The sequence below is a fragment of the Neltuma alba genome, unplaced genomic scaffold (genome assembly GCF_004799145.2).
Source record: "Neltuma alba isolate B1F8T4 unplaced genomic scaffold, ASM479914v2 tig00011324_pilon, whole genome shotgun sequence".
NCBI lineage: Eukaryota > Viridiplantae > Streptophyta > Magnoliopsida > Fabales > Fabaceae > Neltuma > Neltuma alba.
This window is the reverse complement of record NW_021636031.1, coordinates 18095-39315: the sequence shown is the minus strand read 5'-3', so window position 1 is coordinate 39315 and position 21221 is coordinate 18095. Positions and strand designations below refer to the sequence as shown.

General features: G+C 37.9%; 2 protein-coding genes across 2 annotated transcripts; both read left to right on the top strand.

Annotated features, from left to right (window-relative positions):
* The first annotated feature begins 1640 nt into the window (after positions 1–1640).
* Positions 1641–7750, top strand: LOC114711964 (metallophosphoesterase 1-like). Its single transcript, XM_028896404.1, has 13 exons — positions 1641–1834; positions 2781–2819; positions 2902–3080; positions 3797–3932; positions 5029–5125; positions 5504–5563; positions 5644–5744; positions 5921–5955; positions 6090–6147; positions 6650–6724; positions 6797–6954; positions 7047–7313; positions 7432–7750. The coding sequence occupies exons 1-13, from the start codon at positions 1694–1696 to the stop codon at positions 7679–7681; spliced, it is 1596 nt and encodes a 531-aa protein (XP_028752237.1). The 5' UTR covers positions 1641–1693; the 3' UTR covers positions 7682–7750.
* A 3389-nt stretch (positions 7751–11139) lies between these two features.
* LOC114711983 (uncharacterized) lies at positions 11140–12027 on the top strand. The gene has a single exon (XM_028896437.1). It carries the CDS (start codon positions 11140–11142, stop codon positions 12025–12027), a length of 888 nt encoding a protein of 295 aa, XP_028752270.1.
* The last annotated feature ends 9194 nt before the right edge of the window (positions 12028–21221 follow it).

Genomic DNA, 21221 nt, shown 5'->3' with positions numbered 1-21221 from the left:
CGTCTTACACTTTGCCGGCTAGAGGGGTTTCAGACAGCAACTCATTCGAAGCAATCAACATGGCTACCAGTGATATTGCCTCTGCTCGTAACTTCAGAGATCTGATTGGAGACACCACGAACTTAACTAAACAATAACCTACAACATTCTGTCTAAAATATACTATCTCCGTTTTAAATTTAGAAGTTAGTTAACTAATTTAAGTAAATTAAGAAAATAAGTTAAGTTAGTTATTTGTAATTAGATGTTGCCTTTCCTAAAATATCCTTACTAATTAAGTTTATTAATTAGAACTACTATTATTAGAAGGATTATCTTAAAAAAAATAGATAAATATAAGAAAGAAAAGTATATTGAAGTTTTATATTTAGAACAAAAAAAACAATATCTCATATTAAGGACTGGAAGTAATAAGATTTAGTTTATATTAAGGACCGAGGTTAATATTATTATGTATTCCTGCTGGCCCTTATCATAGGAGGTCATCTAGAAAAATTCTTTGATCCTTTTTATAAGAAGTTTTGATAGTTTCAATGAGTATTAAATTTTTTTTTTTCATATATGTCTATATTTAATAAGGATAGTGAAAGAGTAGAAATTAATATGATGTTGGAATTTGGTGTAGTTAATGAGGATAATATTAAAAATCATTTGAGTTTTATGATAAATTATGCTTTTAACTGTTTTTATTGGCATGTATGAATTAGTTAGCAACATCTTGATCTTATAACAAGGAGATGGGTTTTTTTTTCCCCAGAAAAGTTGATGAATATTCTCATTGCCTTGCCAAATTGACTCATGACAATGGCAATGTTGACATTTTGTCTATCAGTACTTATCCCCTTGGATTGAATAATGAGGTGATTAGCTTCACATTAAGAGAGGATGTAATTGGCATTGGCATGGTTTTACCCACATGTTCTTTCATTTCCCCCTTTTTTTTCCTACACTTTCATTTTCCTTTTAAAACAAAGGTGCCCTAACGTTTGTTGTGATTTACAAAATAGAATTACTTGGTATTTGCGGGTCCTAAATGTGGATATAATTATAGATTCAGAATTGGATACCTAGAGGCAAGAACTGAAAAAAGTGTTCTATTTTCTTTCTTTCTTCTTCTTCTTCTTCTTTTTTAATAAAGTGCTAAAAGTTTTTTTTTTTTTTTTGCAAGTGAGAATCAACCTTTTAAAATTAAGTGTGAGGTCTGGCAAAAAAAAAAAAAAAGGTGTGAGGAGCAATGGATTTACTGTTATTCAATGTAGGAAGTGGTTAGAAAATTTATTCAAGCCCTAAATATAGTTGATGGAATCCATGATTTTTTTTTCTTTCCAACTTCTTTCTTGCAACCAGATAAATTTTTAGGCAATTAAACTAATCTATTTAAAATATTTTTCAACCAAATTGAAACATGTAGATTATAAATATGAAAATAGGTTAAAAGCACTAGAGTAATTTGTTGGCCAAAGCACATTTTGGTTTTTTAAATTTATATAAAAAATTTAGCTTAGTTTCTTAATCTTGACACGGATAATGTCACCATGCCAGAATGCTATCTTAGCAAATTTAAAAACTGACTCAATAATTAAATGTTGAATAGAAGTTATATTTTCTTGTTCATGTATTTTGATCTCTCCCGAGCGGAGCAGCAGGTTCATCAGATTCCAAAATCAGAAGGAAAGTAGGGAGCTGCGAGGTGATGAAGCAGCTGGAGTTGACTGTGCTTCTATGTATAGCATGGGCGCTAGTACTGCTTTACGGCGAGATGTTTGCCTATTGGGTTCCCTCCCTCTTCACTTGTTCATGGCCTCATCTCCGCTCTTCCTCTTCTAATTCTACGGTACAATTCCTCTATTGCAGATGATTTTGGGGTTGCTTTCCATTTTCGCCTTCTGGAATCGGGAACTTTGTGACTTTACCCTAGGAATTCCCGTTGCCCGGTTTCGTGGTGGTTTGACTGGCTTTCCTGATCTGAAGATCATTCATGGCATTGTTGAAGAATTTGGAGTTTAATGATAAATCTTTGCTGATGAAGCCTATAATAATCATATTGAATCGATAAGAAAATTAGTGGGTGCCATTATGCTACGAAGTTTGAAGACACCAGCTGCGTAACGTTTTCCAAGTTTAATCTAGTGATGAATAAAGGAGTGAATTGTCAAAAACTAAAAAACTGTGACGAAAAAACAAGAAGAAGCCTTTTTTTTTTTGGGCTTCTTTCACACACACTGCGATGTAAACCGGTACTTTATGTCATTTTTCGGGTCAGGGGGCTTCCCGTTTCTCATCTTTTAGGAAATGATGGTGCCCACTCTTTTTTCCCTCTTTGTTCATATTCAGACCCGATGGTCTATCTTTAAGCAATTACATTGGTATCAATGTCTACTATTTTGGTACTTCGTTAATATTCCATTAGGTGATTATCTATCTTTGAGCAATTAAACTGGTGATAGTGTCTGCTTGTTTGGTGCTTTGCCAGTATTCTGCTGTATCAGTATAATCCTAAACTGAAGGCCCATCTTTGTGCTTAACATTGCTTGAAAGAATTGTTGGGAATTCCTTTTATTTTGTTTTGGTGAGAGTTTGGCAACTCTTTATAGGCAAGGTTGGGAAACTTAAGTGAAGGCATGATGGTTTGATCGAATAGAATTTTAATTATTCTGGCATTTTTTTAAAATTAAATATCTTCCTGGTGGAAAACTTAGACAGCCTCAATTCTTAGAGGTGGTCTCATTGTGCTTAAAAGCGATTGTTTGAGATTGATGCACACTTCTATGCTCCATCAGGTTGATTATCTAAAAGTGGCCGTGATTGCAGATCCACAGGTGAACTTACGCCCATCTATTAGTTTATGAATGTGAAAACGTCTGAATCTTATCTTCTGATGGGGTTTTTAAATTTTAACAGCTGATGGATAAAACTTCCCTTCACCTTCCTCCAGAATCACTAGCACTGCAGATTGCTGAACTTTACACTGATCTGTACATGCAGAGAGCATTCTTTGCATCTGTCCTCCCTTTAACACCTGATGTCGTACTGTTTTTAGGTGACTACTTTGATGGAGGTCCTTACTTAACCGATGAAGAGTAAGTTCTGATTATAAACACTTTTACTAATCTATTTGGCTTTCCACAAGATTTATCAAGTTCTGCTGAAATTCTGTAATATATATTTAATTCTTTTGGCTAACCTTCCCCCGTGCCATGGGAGAAGATCTTAATTCTTAGCATTCTTTCTTCACCACCTTTTCATTTAAAAACCAAAGTATCTAAAGAGCTTGTTAGCGTGTTTTCTGGTTGGACATTTAATTTTTTCCCCCCCTCAGTTTATTCTTGTAAAAGAAGACTTTCTTGGAAAGAGAAGTGAAAGTGCTTTAACTCCTTCAGTATGTCTGATCATTAAAGCCCTCCATCTTGCCAAAAATTGATAGGCATGACAGTCCTCTTGATGTAGACCTGAGCATTATACTCTTATGGGTACATATAAGAAAACCATGAATTTATCTGTGTTGTAAACTTATACTGTGGAAACTTGGCTGGCACTTAACGTCAATATCTTCCTTAATGTTTGTGTTACTAAGTCCTTTCTTCTTCTTCTTCTTCTTTTTGACATTTCATCATTAATTCACACTATATTGCTATGGCCAATTTATTCTTCCTGATATTCCTAATGATTGGTATTTTGTTCTTGTTCAAGTAAGCTCTCCTACCTTGTAAGTTAAAAAGACAATTTTTGATGCTCTATGGTCACTATTTATTCTTAATTCCTACCATGAAACCTTTCGTATTCTTTGAATGGGCAGATGGAAGAAATCTTTCAGTCGTTTTAGACATATTTTTGGTCTGAACGAACAAGGAAAATATACAGAAATGCAAGTTTACTACATTCCCGGAAACCATGATATTGGCTATGAATATAACCATGCTCAAAGGCCAGAGGTATTCCAACATGTGATCGCTCACCTTTTGATTCCCTTTTCAAGAAGCACAAGCTGGTTTGTGATGTTATATTCACAAATAATCATTCAGTTATTCCCATTTATGACCTTGGGCTGTGGTGGGCTCAAAGTACTGTGTCAAATCAATGCCAAACATGTGACTAAGGTTGCTCCTATATTTTAGTGGACATATGCACAATCTTTGAGATCACCATAAAAGTGGGCATTGGCATAGCTGAGCTCTCAATCAATTTTACGAAATAGCCTTTGCTTGATTCTCTGACATTTATCTACATATTTGATCATTTTTATAATTTTCCTAAGCAAAATGAGGGAGGATATAAGTTAGCCTTCAGTAAATTACCAAGAGCAAGTGTTATATGAATTATGATCCACAGCAATTTACATGACCTAGCTTGGTATGAGCAATTAGTTTACACTTTCTAGATGCTTTCCTTGTTTTTGATTTCATAAGTTAATAGTTTATCTTGATTGGTTAAAAATATAAATCAAAGATTGAGAAGTACTGTTGCACAACAAAGTCAAAAAAAGAAAAAAAGAAAAAAAAAGAAAAGGTGTAGTAAGAGTAAGCTTGGCTGTTATAGTAGTTAGAGATGACTGTGGAACTAACCATCCAGTTGAGAGGGACGACAGGGTTAGGGCTGTCGAATATTGAATAAATTCTTTTCAGTCATCTTCTGCCTAGAGTCTTCATATCTAATATTCTACTAGTTCAGACTTGAGCCATGGACAATTTCTGCTGCATCCCTTTCATTGATGACATTAGGTTTGGTTTTGAAGTTGAAAATTAATATAAAAGAAGATGAGCGCCAGTTTAACATGGGAAATTTTGGCTAGAACTAATCATTGTGAATCATGTCAAGTTCTTGTTTATAAGATGTGGTTTCACTCGTGCTATATCACATGCAATTTTGTTAAAAAAATTTCTTCCGCATTTTAATCTAAAATTTTGTACTTTTTGTTGATTCCATACAGGTCATGGATGTCAGTATGAATTATCTATTAAATTGCACTTTTTATAATCTGTTTATTTTCTTTGTTTTCTTCTTTGTGTATTAATTTGCTAAATTACACAGGTTATCCGACGCTACGAAGAAACATTTGGAATCAGGAACTATCGATTTGCAATTGGAAAAGTTGACTTTATTGCTGTTGATTCCCAAACAGTGGATGGTAAATTCTAGTCTGGCTTTCAAATTTTACATTTCATCTTCTATTCTTAATGTGTGCTTTGCATACAGAAGTTCTTAATTATGATTACTGTTAGAGATATTATAAGCCATTGCTAGGCCTTTGTTTTTCATTTTTAGCTGTTGGTATGAAATGGTTGTTTGACCTGTTGATTGTCAAAATCTCTAACACTCTCTACAACAAATTGCTCAATATTTCAACCTATGATGAAATAAAAGGATCTTTACTGCATTTTGCGCTTCTTATTTATGTTACGTGAATACATAATTTTTAACTATTCAGTTGGATAACATACTGGGAAAGTAATGTAAACTTGAAGAATTTCAATAACTGCAATTACTGAACTCATTTTTTATGCAGGACATCCAAAAAAGCATCTGGTTTCCAAAACTTGGGAGTTTGTGAAGAACGTCTCTGTTGGTAAGAACAGGCTTATATTATAGCACATTCTTGTGGTGGAGTATATTGCCTATAATCATATATTTCTCTGGCACATTTAGATGATGAAGCGCATCAAAGAGTTCTATTGACACACATTCCTTTATATCGACCGGATGATACTTACTGTGGTCCTCATCGCAATTCACCCATCATTAATCAGGTAGTATCTTTTCCATCCCTCCCCTCTTTTTTGCTTTTTTGAAGTTTGTCTTCAGGAAGCCTATCATATGTTTTGTGGCACTAACCCTTCCAATAGACTAGTATAGTGGTGTGTTCGAATGTTTCTCACCAGCCAATCTTAAAATTAATTATAAGTATTTCTTTTGATATGTTCAGAGGGTATCCCGCACTTCTTCAGATAATGATATATGGTAAGTTACTCATCTCAAAAGCCATGCAGGAAAATTCAACATTGCACAAACAGATAGCAAGGACTCAGTTGACAGTTAGTTCTTTTTCCTTTTTTTCTTTTTTGCCAAAGTTGACAGTTAATTCGATCATACAGGTATCAGAACTATGTTTCTGAGGATTCATCAAAAAGCTTAATGGACATGATCAAACCTGTGAGTTATCTTTATGCTTCTTTGTCTAACGTGCATGACTATTCCACCCTGATTTAGATGTGTAACAAAATTTTAATACATAGTGGATTTGCCAGTAATCATCGTTGATCGGGATTGATTTAAAAACTTAATAAACATGATCAAATCCATTGATATTCTATCTGCTCCTTGGAAGTTTACATTGACTTCTACTGTGATTTGGGTGTGTGACAAAAGTTTTACGCATGGTAGATTTGCCCATAGTAACTGCAGACGCAAGTTGTGTATTTTTTTTTTTTTTTGGGGGTGTGTTCTCAAGTAGTGCTACGTGTGTGTGGTGAATTGCTCCTTCTGTGTTTTGCGCGCAATTTTTTAAAGGCCTTGTGTTTTGGACTCAAATGCTTAGTGTCTTTTCATTATGGAAGTATTTGCTTTGAAGGTGATTGGGAAACTAGAATGAGATTACTGTGTATACAGGGGAATGGAGACATCTCTTTCATTAAACTACTCATAATTTCTGCAGAAGCTTATTTTGTCTGGACATGATCATGATCAGTGCACTATTACTCACCAGCCAAAATTTGGGCCCATAAAGGAGGTAAGGACCATATTTTCTCAGCTCAACATTCTCCCTGATGAAAAACACAGTTAAATTGACAGTATTGTGCAGCACACTCTAGGCACCATAAGTTGGCAACAAGGAAACTTGTATCCTTCTTTCATGCTGCTATCAGTTAGTAACTCGACTCTTCCAAATTCTTCCACTCCGGAAGATTCTTTGTTGACTCACCTATGCTTCCTTCCAATGCAAACACATATATACATAGGGTAATGCTAAACACCAATAATTATGTTTAAACAATTTTACCTTGGCAGTTAAGGCAGCTTTTTGACGAATTGTGTGTTGCTGCAAATGGCAGGTATGCTGTCCTATTTATTCTTACCCTTCTTGCCGCCCTTCTTTGGCCAACAAGTAGCACGAGCTTTTGGCATCAATGTTGGAGCCTAGTGGGCTACAGTAAACAACTAATTTCTAGTGCCCTATTTAGCGGGGATACAAAAGAGAAAGATGAGGATGCAAACTATGAATACGAGATGATGTGGGATGCAGAAGGATCAATGCATCTTGTGAAGAAGCCCTTGAATGCATCTGTTGTAAATTCAACTGAACGGAGTTTAGGGGAAAGGTATGCTTATTATTACTCGGTATATTCTCTTGGAGGCCTAGGCAATCCTATCATTCTTCCTATTTCTGGACCTTGTGTTCTGTAATTCTTGAAACCTCGTCATGTTCTTTTACGTCAGGGGCAATGCTGTGATGCGGCCAACTGCAAGAAAACATGCTTCTCAGGAAGGAGATGTCTCTGTGAATATGGATATGGCTTCAGGCAATGGATTTGATCCTATGGCCAGAATACCTTCTAGAACTGGAAGATCAAAGACAATATTTATAATCCAAAGATTGTTAAGGATGGTCCGAATGATTACAGTTATTGCGGCTGTAAATGTTCCCATCTACGTGATGTTGCTCTACAAGGATTGGATTGACAAATAAAGATGAAGTAAATACTCACTATGTTTTTGCTCAAGGTGGCTCCTAATTTCCTATTAGAGGTATTGTTCAGACTGTGTATCCCTGTTAGAAATTTCAAGTGGGCAATCTTCCATCAACATGATATATTTCATTCCCTGTACGAGGCTTTTTGTATTTTTATCTGGGTAGTTTGAGACATTTTTGTTTTTTCAAGAGGTGAAAGCAGGTAACACATGGGTAACACATATTTAACTTTTTTTGAGCTGAAGTAGAACTTATCTAACTTGTCGATGTCTTTCATGAACTATAAAAAATAAAATAAAAACTTGTCAATGGCAGCGCATAAAGTTGACGGTCTTATATCTTACTTTCATCTGGAGTTCCAATGTTGTTTTTTGCTGATGTTGGGACTTTTTTTTTTTTTGGGTTTTCATGTTGGGCCAACGCAACCTGAACAGGGAGGATTTGACTATCGGTGGGCTCAAACGCCCTTTCTTTTTTGGGGGGTGTTATACTCAAAAACATGCTGTCACCAAATAAATCCCGGAAAAATTTACTAATTTCCTCTTGAAAAATGACTTGATATTTTAACATTCTATCCGGGCGTACATGTGTGTATGTGTTCGGCAATCAAAACTATAAGCCGCATATCACAGCAGAATTTATTTTGATTAAAAATTCTTGAGTTAGTGAATTACATTTTTCAGAAAATTAATTAGAACTACGATTATTCAACGGAAAAAAAAGTATGAACAGAGCTTTTTTTTCAAAACATCTAATCAATTAATCACTAATTAATAATGATTAATTTTTTAAGTGTATATTCGAGCATCCCTATTATTAATAAGGTCTGAGAACAAGTCACCTTTGTTTCATATTGTATTTTTTTAATCAATAATTTAAGAACAAGAATCTAAGAGTTTACTTGTTGCTAGTTTTGAATGTTGTGATTCTTTCGACTCCACGAAGCAAGATGTGCTAGAGTTTGGGTTTTTTTTTTGCCCCTGACAAAAAATGGTTGCATGTAAATTACAAATTCACTTTGTTTTTGGTACTTTATGAAATTTAAAAATTAAATTGTATTTAAAGTTTGTGAATGAGATGGTTTATCATAGATTTCGGGAGTGTTTGGATGGAAACCAAACCATGATCTCAGAAGTGATTTTACGGTTTACGAAGAAAATATATAGAGGAGTTTATCTTGATTTGCGGAAAAGTGTTTCTAAAAAAGAATTTTCAGGATATCCAAACACCCCCTGAATTCATACATATATCATAATAACTTATTTATGCCTTTGTACACATTTCTACATGTGTGCTGGATCCAACGACAATTTATGCAATTCATGAGCAATTTTAAAATTTCAATTCGAAGAATTAAAATGTGCATTATCTAAAAGCGAAGCCAAGGTTTCTATAAAGCAACACAAGGAATTTGACTCTCTCTCTTGGGAACTGTGCACAAGGATTCGTTGCCCACTGCGGCGAATCAACGCCAAGGAAGAGAATCACCTCCGGGGCCCACTGCGGCGGAGGAAGAAAGAGAGTTTCCACATCACCACGACAGGTGGTGGGTGGAGGTAAGCTTGTGAGATGGAGCAAAGTGTGGACGTGACGCTGACCGGGAAAGCAGAAAGGACTCTGAATGAGGATGATAACCGGATGACTAAAAAGGTCAAGATTCGAGACAAAGGTGATACCTTGTCGGACATGGAAACAGAAGAACTGGTGGTCAACCCTGAAGAGGACCACGAGTGGGCCTCACCCAACGATGACTCGCCAAATGCAATGGACGAAGCTACTGAAGAACAAGTAAATGAGAACCCCTCGCGCGCAGAATATCATAGAGAAAACAAATATGCAAGCACACAGACTGAGTTGACTGTGCCATCCTTCAAGGATAAGCTTCTTGGAAATGACACGGCAAGCAGCAGCGCGCATAAACACTCGAAGGAAGAACTGAACCTGGAAGACAGAGATGTAATGGTTGACACGGATGGTCTCATTTCGGCCATCACATTCTCTAACCGAGTGAAGGAGATAATGGCAGACTGTATGAAGTTCGCTGTTATAGTTAAAATACTTGGGCGCTACGTAAGACAGGATCATCTATTCACCAAGATAGTTAACCTATGGCGGCCAACAGGGAATTTCAAGCTCACCGAGCTGGAAGGGGGATGCTACATGGTCAAACTTGAGAATGAATGGGACTACCAGAATGCATTACTGGGAGGACCATGGGTAGTGCTCGGCCATTACTTGACTGTGCACCCTTGGGAACCCTCGGTCTCGCTGCAAAACTTAGAGATTAAGCAGGTCTATGGCTGGGTGAGGCTACCAGGATTACCCTACCATTACTATCATAAAAGTGTTCTGAGAGCAATAGGCGAAGTGATCGGTCAAGTGATAAGGATTGATTACAACACGGAAGGGGTCGATAAAGCCCGATTTGCTTGCCTAGCTGTCAAATTGGATCTAACCAAGCCTTTGGTCTCCAAGATCAAACTAGATGGGACGACTCAACTGGTTGAATATGAGGGTCTCCCGACAATATGCTACCACTGTGGCCGATACGGGCACCTTGAAGTTTCATGTCCCTTGACAACGCAGCAACAGCAAACCCATACACCGTCCAGAGCTGGGCCGGCAGCAGAGCAGACAGCACCGAACACTGGCCAACCGGAGCGTGAGGAGCTGGAGCGTGAAACCTGGATCTTTGGATCCTGGATGAAAGCCCCAACGCGTCCATGGAGAACTGCCCGAGGCGCTAGGAAGGACACTGACAAAAGCAGCCATTTGAGTGATAGCGGCGGCAATAAGTTTGAGGTATTAGCCTCCTTGGAAGATACTAACAATCAGCACGAAGGAAACCCCGAGATGACAGCACGTCAAGAAAAGAGGATGGCTATGCTAGCTGAGCCACAGAGGAAACCTTACGTAGAAGGACACTCAAAGTTAACAGTAAACAAAGCAAAGAAACAAGCAAAGAGTGCAAACTCTACCGTAAATAAGACGCCGAAACTCGCTGCTGACACAATCTTTCACTCTCCTGCCTACCTAGAGACGCGAATCCTGACAAATTTGAAAGCAGGCAACCACTCCGCTGTTGTTCTGACAGACTCACGAAAAGCATTGGACCCTGTGGGACACACAATGGATCGTAAAACTGGATCGTCGCATAAGAAGCCCAGCTCGTACTCTACAGGGGGTAAAGAGAATCTCACACCCAAGCCCCCAGACAAAAGCCCAAGAAAGGGAGGCTTCAAATTACAATCCCCGGTCAAAGTTAGGAATTGGCAGCCTAAATTTAAAGATGCAATTGGAGCCCCCTCAGAAGAGATAACCAAAGCTTTAGCCGACGCTTTGGGGGCCTCCATACCGTCTGATGAAGATTTTAGCTACAAGGAAGCCACAGAGGGAGGCTTCGAAGAAGACTCTGCTTCTGAACGCTCTGAAATGGAGCACTAATTTCACCTTTAATGATTAACTCCTTTTTTGTGTGGAATTGCCAAGGGGCAGCTTCGAGCAAGTTTTATAGAGTACTAAAATCCCTCTTACAAGGGTACAAGCCAGACATTGTTGCTTTGGTTGAACCCCGAATCTCAGGTGCCAATGCGGATCGGGTCATTAGGAGAATTGGCTACCCAAACTCGCACAGAGTAGAGGCAACTGGTTACTCGGGAGGAATTTGGCTATTATGGCGTGCAAGCGTGACCTTACGTGTCTTAATCAACCATAAACAATCCATCCATACCACTATTGAAGAAGCATCAGGGGGAAGTCCCATTCTCTTCACTGCAATATACGACAGTCCCAACCCCTCACTTAGAGAGCAGCTTTGGAGAGACCTCTTGAAGATCCAAGTAAGTGAGGCTGAACCTTGGCTCTTGGCTGGCGATTTTAACGCCACAATCAATGAAGGAGACAGAACCGGGGGTACAAGCTGGAACCGAATGGGCTACCAAAGGTTTAAAAATTTTATACAAGATGCTGGGCTGGTGGATCTGGGTTTCTCAGGCCCAAAATACACATGGCAGCGGGGTAGGCTTATGGTAAGATTGGACAGGGCCCTGGGCAACAGCAAGTGGTTATCGGATCAAGCCAACATGGAGGTACTGCATTTACCGAAGATACAAAGTGACCATAGGCCCCTTTTGATAAAATCTTCAGTGATGAACCGCCAGGATAGACCACCTTTCCGATTCCTTGCATCTTGGCTTCTCCATCCTACTTTTACAGAATGGTCCAGCGGGTTTTGGGCTCAAGAGCATAGCCTGACGGAGAAGCTTCGTAGGTTCACCACTGAAGCCCAAACTTGGAACGCAGAAGTATTCGGCGGCATAGGTCAAAGCAAGCGTGAATTGTGACGGTGCATTATCAACACCCAACGTGCGCTGGAACGGCACCCTTTCTCATAGCACCTCCTAGATCGAGAATGCTCGCTTCTCATAGAGTACGAAAACATATGTCTTAGAGAAGAGGTAATGTGGCTCCAAAAATCTCGCAGTGAATGGATCAATGATGGAGACCGGAATACTAAATATTACCATATCAAAGCAACAATGAGAAGGAGGCAAAACAGAATTTTGCTTCTTAAAGATGAGAACGGCATATGGGAGTCCGACCAATCAAAGTTAAGCTTAATGGCATCAAGCTACTATCGGACCCTCTACTCACTGGAACAGGACCGTCCCTCCCCTTATAAATATACAGGTCTGTTTCCTCCCATCCCTGATCTCTACTCCAACACCCTTGGATGTGCTGTCACCAAGGAGGAAACTAGGAAAGCTCTTTTTGAGATGAACCCATTAAAAGCGCCGGGGGCTGATGGCATACATGCTCTATTCTTTCAATCCCAATGGGAAGTCATCGGTGACTCAGTGTTTAAAGAAGTAAAGGAGGTCTTTGAGGGGAAAATGATCGAACCTGACTTCAACAAAATAATGATTGCTTTGATACCTAAAGTTGATCATCCTCAGACCATACGAGAATTTAGGCCAATAAGTTTGTGCACCACAACTTATAAACTCATAACCAAGATAATTGCTAACCGGCTCAAGACTACAATGCCCCACATCGTCCAGCCGAACGAATCCAGTTTCATAAAGGGGAGGAATATTACTGATAATATCATCATAGCCCAAGAAGTTATTCACTCCATGCAGTGCAAGAAAGGAAGAACCGGTTGGATGGCAATTAAAGTTGATCTAGAAAAAGCTTTTGACCGAATAAGCTGGGAATTCATCAAGGATACTCTTAAAGAAGCAAAGTTGCCTGACTCCCTAATCGTGCTTATTATGAATTGTGTCACGTCAGCTAGTATGCAAGTGATCTGGAATGGCAAGCCTACTATGTCGTTCCTCCCGCAGCGCGGGATTAGACAGGGGGACCCTTTATCACCCTACATCTTTGTACTTTGTATGGAAAGGCTATCATAGGCTATAAGCAAGGAAGTAGAAGCAGGAGCTTGGCACCCCATCCGCATGGGCAGAGGAGGACCGCCTTTGTCCCACCTATTTTTCGCTGACGATCTTATCTTATTCAGCACCACTGAACCAACACAAGTCAGTCTCATCCACCGCATGCTTAGTGAATTCTGTACCTCCTCTGGGCATAAGGTCAGTAACTCTAAAACACGAATCCACTTCTCAAAAAATGTCAATGCCCAGACGGCAAACTCCATCTGTGCACAATTGGGATACCAGAAAACAGCACATCTTGGTCATTATCTGGGAGTCCCTCTCCTACATAGCAGAGTGACAAAAGAAACTTATCGATACATTGAAGAAAGGGTGCAACGCAAACTATCTGGCTGGAAAGTACGCTTCCTGTCCCTAGCAGGGAGAACCGGAGAATCACTTTAGCACACTCTGTCTTATCCGCAATACCACTCTATGCAATGCAAACGACCAGGTTACCAGCGTCCACAAGGAACAAACTTCAAAGCCTAACTCGGAATTTCATATGGGGCTCCAGCGATGACCACAAAGGAATCTCGCTCATGAAATGGAAGGAAGTATGCTTGCCCAAGAAATATGGAGGATGTGGTCTGAGGGACCTGGATCAGCAAAACTCCGCTTTCCTTATCAAGCTCGCTTTTGCTCTCATGTCCAAGCCTGATCTCCTATGGGTGCGTGTCCTCCGCGGCAAATATGGATGGGACCGCAACGGGGATCAACTACTGAAAACCAAGACAGGCTCGCACCTCTGGCGAAGTCTGGCTGCTGTATGGGAAGATGCAATGCTTGGAACACATTGGAGTGCCGGAGATGGGAAGCAAACCCGCTTCTGGAAGGATCACTGGGTGGGCAACCTGGGCCCCCTGAAGCATCTTTCTTTTGCACCCATAGATGACCTGGAATCTCAAAAGACTTTATCACAGTTTGTCACTCAGAACGGTCAATGGGAGACGAACAAGTTTGCTCACAAGCTACCTTCGGACATCATAGCACAGATCACTGCAATGCCTGCTCCCGCAAGCACGGACCAACCAGCACAATGCAGCTGGCACCTAGAAAGGAATGGCAAATTTTCGTTGAAATCAGCATACGGTCTTCTCACCAGAATGATTAGAAGAGGAGAACAGCAAGTGGCATTTGATTTGGAGGTGGCCGGGTCCACAAAGAATTCGAACATTTCTCTGGCTGGCCTTGAGTAGCAAATTGCTCACGAATAGCGAGAGAAGACGGAGACACATGATAGATAACGAAGGTTGCCAGATCTGCGGCCATAGTAAGGAAGATGTAAACCATGTCCTCCGAGAGTGTACACTAGCCTCCAACTGCTGGAATCTACTTATCCCGCCTACAGCTCAAACTCGGTTCTATTCGGCCAATTTTACAGATTGGGCGTATGGGAATTTAGGAAGTGGAAACAGCAATCCCCAATGGTGCATCACGTTTGGCACCCTTTGCTGGAAACTGTGGAATGCTAGGAATCACATGTGTGTATGTGTTCGGCAATCAAAAACTATAAGCCGCATATCACAACAGAATTTATTTTGATTAAAAATTCTTGAGTTGATGAATTACATTTTTCAGAAAATTAATTAGAGCTACAATTATTCAACGGAAAAAAAAGTATGAACAGAGCTCTTTTTTTTTTTCAAAACATCTAATCAATTAAGCACTAATTAATAATGATTAATTTTTTAAGTGTATATTCGAGCATCCCTATTATTAATAAAGTCTGAGAACAAGTCATCGTTATTTCATATTGTATTTTTTTTAATCAAAGTCTTGAAAATAAATTAATAATTTAAGAACAAGAATCTAAGACTTTACTTGTTGCTAGTTTTGAACGTTGTGATTCTTTCGACTCCATGAAGCAAGATGTGCTAGAGTTTGGGGTTTTTTTTTTTTTTCCCCCCTGACGAACAAATGGTTGCATATAAAATTACAAATTCACTTTGTTTTTGGTACTTTACGAAATTTAAAAATTAAATTGTATTTAAAGTTTGTGAATGAGATGGCTTATCATAGATTTCATTAATACTACCTCCGATCTTTAATATAAGATCCCGTTTGACTTTTATTTTGGTTCTAAATATAAAACCTCAATCCATTTTGTCTCTCATATTTATACATTTTTTTCCAAAGTAATCCTCCTAACAATGATAGTTCTAGTCAACACACTTGATTAGTAAAGATATTTTAGTAAAAACAATATCTATTTAGGACAAATAACTAACTCAACTTATTTTTTTAATCTTTTCAAATTAGTCAACTGGCTTTTATAATTAGGACCGGAAGTAGTATATCATAATAACTTATTTATGCCTTTGTACACATTTCTACATGTGTGCTGGATCCACGACAATTTATGTAATTCATGAGCAATTTTAAAATTTCAATTCGAAGAATTAAAATGTGCATTATCTAAAAGTGAAGCTAAGGTTTCTATAAAGCAGCACAAACAAGCATTTAAGTACATGAGATCGCTGCAATTTCCTCACACCGTCATAAGATGCAAAATAGTAAATTATATATTTTTCTGGAATCAATTATTATCGCTTATATGGGAAAAATGTCCGCATGAAGTTTCGCTGAATTTGCATTTTGCCAACCCAAAAAGGTGAAGACGCGTACGATCGGTGATCGGTTCTCCAGCTATTTGAAGTTGAAGCTTAAAATTGGCAACAACAAGTTTAAGTACAAGAAAATTGCCATTGCTATGGGATGTGAAGGACTAAACTGCTATTATTTAAACATCTCAAGATTGTACAGTTAATTGCTTCCATTGCCCTTCATGCATGCTCCGTAGTATACGTCGTGCTTGAATCTTGATGCCCAGATTGTGAAAAAGCGGTGCCTCAGGGTGCCCGTGCTACAAAATCTGTCCTTCCTTCTCCATCAGAAACCCTAATGGGTCAAACATGGGGAAAAAATGGGGAAGGAGAACAAAATGCCTCGGAGATAGAACCCCCATCGAAACCATACCATCTGGGCCATCAGAAACATCTTTGTTCAACGATGTACAGAAGAAGAGGAAGAGGAAGAGGAATAAAGTACTTGCATCTTGATAGAAGAAGCTGAAATTAAGAGGGTGTTCAAACTTCTCAGTCGTCTCCTTGAATATACCAACAGAGCAGCATGGTGGCACATCGGCGTAAAATATAGAGACGAGCTCGCTGCTCCTTCACTAATGAAGCACACTTGCTGCTAAATCCATACTCCTTCTTCTTCGCCGGTACCTTCGCTCCTTGGTTGTGGTATTTCATTTCAGCCATAGGTTCTGATTTCTTAGCCTTCTCCTTTCCAGAGAAAACCCCAAGAAAAGGAAGGAAAAAAAACTCCCAAACAGAGCTTGAGGAGTGATGAGGAACCCTGGTTATAACTTATATATAAACATAGCCGTATATAATTTATATGTACAAGAGGCCACAACTTATGGTTGGGTGAATGGAGTGAAAGGGAAGGGAACGTGGGAAGGCTCGAAAACTGAGGGATTTGCAGGCTTCAGGGGTATAGAATTTGATGAAGGCAAGGCGGAATGAACGTGGGTCTTGAACTTGTTTATGTGAAAGCAATAAAAAATGCACGAGTTTGTGATTACCAATGTAAGTTGAGCTTGTTGGAGTGCGAAAACGAGGGAAGGGTTAATTAAAGAAGTGGCAAAGGTGAGCATGAAAAGGGGGAACTGCTGTAATCCAGACAAGGCACAGAGTGTTTAGCCATGGGAACAAGGACCCGGCACACTTAGGTGGATTCATGGGTTCGATTGGATTCTGCCTTTGCCTTATGTTCCAAAGCCCAACATTATCTTCTGTTTTTGTGGTAACTTGTTTGCTGATAAATTTATTTTCTATTAATGACAGTTTGATAACTCAAGATATGCCCTAGATTATAATGCCTATATACATATATTAGGAACTACTGATGATTATGCTTATTCTGAAGATACTCTAAAATCAGTATCCTTCTGAGGCTGGATTAGATTGGTGGATGGAATACGTTGATCTGGACTTGTTTATTTCATGATAGTATACGATATTCTCTTTCATTTTTTTTAGCAATGATATTCTCTTTCATATTTTGGTATGTAGTTTTTTTACAAGAAAAAGGACTAGGAGGATTAAGAACTTCGGTACTAAATCTTTTTGTGTTCTTTGGGTGAGCGACACATAAATCAGGGTTATCCAAGAAAATATCTGTGGTTAGCTAATTAGGCTTGAAAGATATTGGCTATAACTCTTATGTAATATTTATTATTATTATTAGTGTTTGTAGATCATGAGATCTATTATTTTAATTAGATCGACTTCATCAAAACTTAATTATTCGATAAGAAAAAAGACGTATTTGAATGAAAGGCACACTCTGAGAATTTGAATTTCCTCAGTTTTCTAATGTAAACATGAGTCATTATGTGAGAGAAAAACATAATCGGGTGATTGGGTTTGGATGCATACTTTCTGTCTCTTTCTCTCTAATATAATAACTCATGTTGGCACTAAAAAAAATGGAACAGATCTAAATTCATACTTTGAAGTGAGAATCAATCTTTATATTTCCTTGTTTATTTATGATGTCTGCTTGAAAATTTTATTCCCTAGAGAGTGATGGAGATGTAGTGATAACTAACTAAGTGATATTCTTGAGTATTAATATGGAGGTTTGAAGCTTGGCTTCCAACTTTTAATGACTACCAGAAGTTTGGGATCTAAGCATAATATTGAGTAGAATCTTTTAGGAGATAGTTTCCGCCTATATGGATATTTTTGTTATATATGGCCTGAATCTAGATGATCTTTTTCCTAACTTGGCATTATTTTCAGGCCAAATCGAATGGAAATCTCAAAGGTAATATAATCTTGATCTAAAAGATCTGCATAGTCCCGCTGTTACATGCATACTTGTACAAACACATCTAATATATGCCCACCACTAGCTGTACATAAGCTGCTTATGTTTGTAGTAACGTAGTTGTAAATTTGTATTATTTACACGAGAGATATTTGAGAGATTCTATTATCATCCATATTTGTTACAAAAGGAGCCCTTTTATTTTCACACTACAGAATACTGCTCAAGCCTTTCAATGTAAGTAGTTATACAAAGTATTTGACACAAAATATAACTAATCGGACCTCATCTATTGCATGAAATTCCTGTGGAGCTTATTAGTTGCTTTCCATCCTATTAGAGTTGGTCCGAGTTATTGGAAGATACTATGATTCCCATAAACCAAGAAGGCGTTATATTAATGTGAATATTTTTGAATTCAAATTAGAGGTATCATCAATCATTATCAAACAGGGGACACAATCTTTTCTAAAATATATCAGTAAAGTATCAGTGAGTTGATAGGGGTTAGTTAGAGAGTTTCTTTTAATTCTAAATATAAAATCTCAATTAATTTTAAGACTTTGAGCTTTATTGTTACGCTTTAAGCTAAGAGGAAGATTTATTCTATTTTTGGTGTTTTTTTGTGGGTTTTTTAGGTGGGTTTTTTTGGGGGGGGGGTTTATCGCTTTCCCTTACGTGCGTTGACTACATTTTCCTTGGGTGAACAAAACAAAAGGAAAAAAAAAAAAAAAAAAAAGCTGGAAGAAGAAGATGAGGACTAACATGCCTTTCTTGCATAAGAAGGATCGATTTCATACAATATATTTGGCGGAGTGGGTCACAAGCTGCCTCGGTTTTTAGTTATTACAGCTTTTACAATCTTGTGGGCGATCAGTAGATCTCAAGCAACATGAAGTTTGATGCCTTCCATATGTTAACAGTACAGGGATAAGTGTACTTCAATGCACATATTGCGAAGCTAGCGCATAGTCCAACACTCCGAATGGCTTCCATTACAGTAGAAGAACGAGAGATCAAATTGGTAATCCTGTTGACTTCCATGCATGCACAATAACAATTGTTGAAAGATGTTTTGCCCCCATCAAAGCATCGGCTGTACGTTTTTACCTCTCTAAATATAAAATGGGCTTATCTTTGTATTCACCTACAGATATTGGGAATATAAAACCAACCGGATAGTGAATTTACAGTGCAGGGGTCAAGATACAAAGAAGATGTATATATTATAACTAAGAGAAAATATATAAGAATTAAAAATTAATTAACTAATTTGAGTAGATTAAAAAAATTAGTTAAGTTAGTTGTTTATAATAAATAAGTACTCTTCTGATCTTAAATATAAGACTCTTATACAAGTGTGTATAAAGATTTTATATTTAGGACTAGAAGAGTATTATTTTTTTGCAGAATACTGTTATTGATCATTCATATTGATTAGAACTATCATTTAGCGAAATATTTAATATGTATAACTGCTGTAAGAATTATTTAAAAAATGAATACACAAAATAAACTGGGATCTTACAGTTATATTTAATATCTTGCCTCCGTTCTCCATCTCCCTCCTCTCTTTGCCTTCCTTCGTTTTTCTCCTCCAGTTTCTCCATTTCTCTCTCTTACAAAATCCTATCATGCACCGACCAATCGCGCCTAACTCCAGTGGGTTTTTGCGGGAGACAGTTTCGAATTCTGCCGCAGAATCAGAAGCAGCGAAGCAGAGAAAGTTGTGAAGGTTTGTCCTGGAAAATGGTCGCCAAACTTGCTCAAGAACTAGAGACAGAAAATAGGGCAGAGAGCAATGAAGACGTGGCAGCTTAGAATAAGGCGGTGGCCAGAACCTGCAACGATGAACTTGCGACAAGGAGCATGAATTGTTGCGAGAGAGAGTGAGAGAAATAGCGGAGCACGTTGGGAGAGTGAAGCAAGCGTGGCGTGTTGGGGTTCGGAAAGACGCCGTGAAGCGAGTGAGGTAGGAGTGCCGCCGCCACACTGTGAGAACGTGAACGAACGGGGTTTAGAAATCCTTCTTTCTCCTTTGATGTAATAATTAATAATTCAGATTTTATACCTTATAAAATTATTATTATAATATTACATAAATATGAGAGAGAAAATTAACATCAATTTTTAAAATATTAAATTGAACGATCTATTATTTGGTAGAGATGAGATTCTGAAAAAAAAAAAAAAAAAGAATTACGAAAGGATCAAAACCCAAAAAAATGAAAGGCGGCAAGAGAAGAGAGAGTGAGGGTACTGGATTTAGTCACTCGTAAAATTTAGATCATTTAAATTGAGGGACAATTAGCCTGAAGGACCGGAGAGATATTTAGGGGATATTTAGATGGAAATCAAACCATAATTTTAAAAATATTTTACAATTAATAAAGTAAATATGTGAAAGAGTTTATTTTGTTTCGTACAAAAGTATTTTTTACAAACACTTTTTAAGGATTGTCAAACACATTTTTAATTAAAAGCCTTTTAAAGTGTTATTTATCTTCGAGGACATGAAGGAAAAGAAATAAAACCAAAATGACCCAAATATTCTCGTGCTCCATTTGTCTCGTGATCTTTTCACGTTATTGCTTCATTGTTCCCACTCATGAAATAGTGGATACGTAGAGACAGCCATTTTCTCTGTCGTTAAAAGTTGCTTCATCTTCTATTTTCATATGTCTAAAATTTCTTAATTAAGGCATGATGAAGATGAAAATGAAAATGGTGATGAGATTAACAAGTGTGCAGAGGATGTTGGATCTAGTCAAGGGTGGCTTGGATTTCCTTGATGATTGGATTTGATATTTTGCTTTAATTGCTTCAACTTTGCATTCCCATTCCAACATCAGTTAGCTTTGGAGGGGATCACAGTCTCCACGACATCAAGAAAGATGATTCTATCCGCCCTCTTGATGATTTTATACCTTCCATTCTCATAGTTGTAATCAAAGTATCTAATGATTGAAGACGAAGATTCTGAATTCGCTAGAAAGACATACTTACTGATAAAATATACACCAACATCAACCCTTTCCCTAATTCTAGTCAAATTATAAACTATTGTAATTATAAATTTCTATAGGTCTACACGCAAACCATTAATTAATTTTTCCTACAGAAATTCCCAGAAGGACTATGGCAAAAACTTATTAACACCATCCATTATGACTTATGATTCAGCCGGCGTACTAAAACTACTCTTGGATCCACCGCACTTGTGCAATTATTTATTATTTGTTTTGAAATATTAGAAT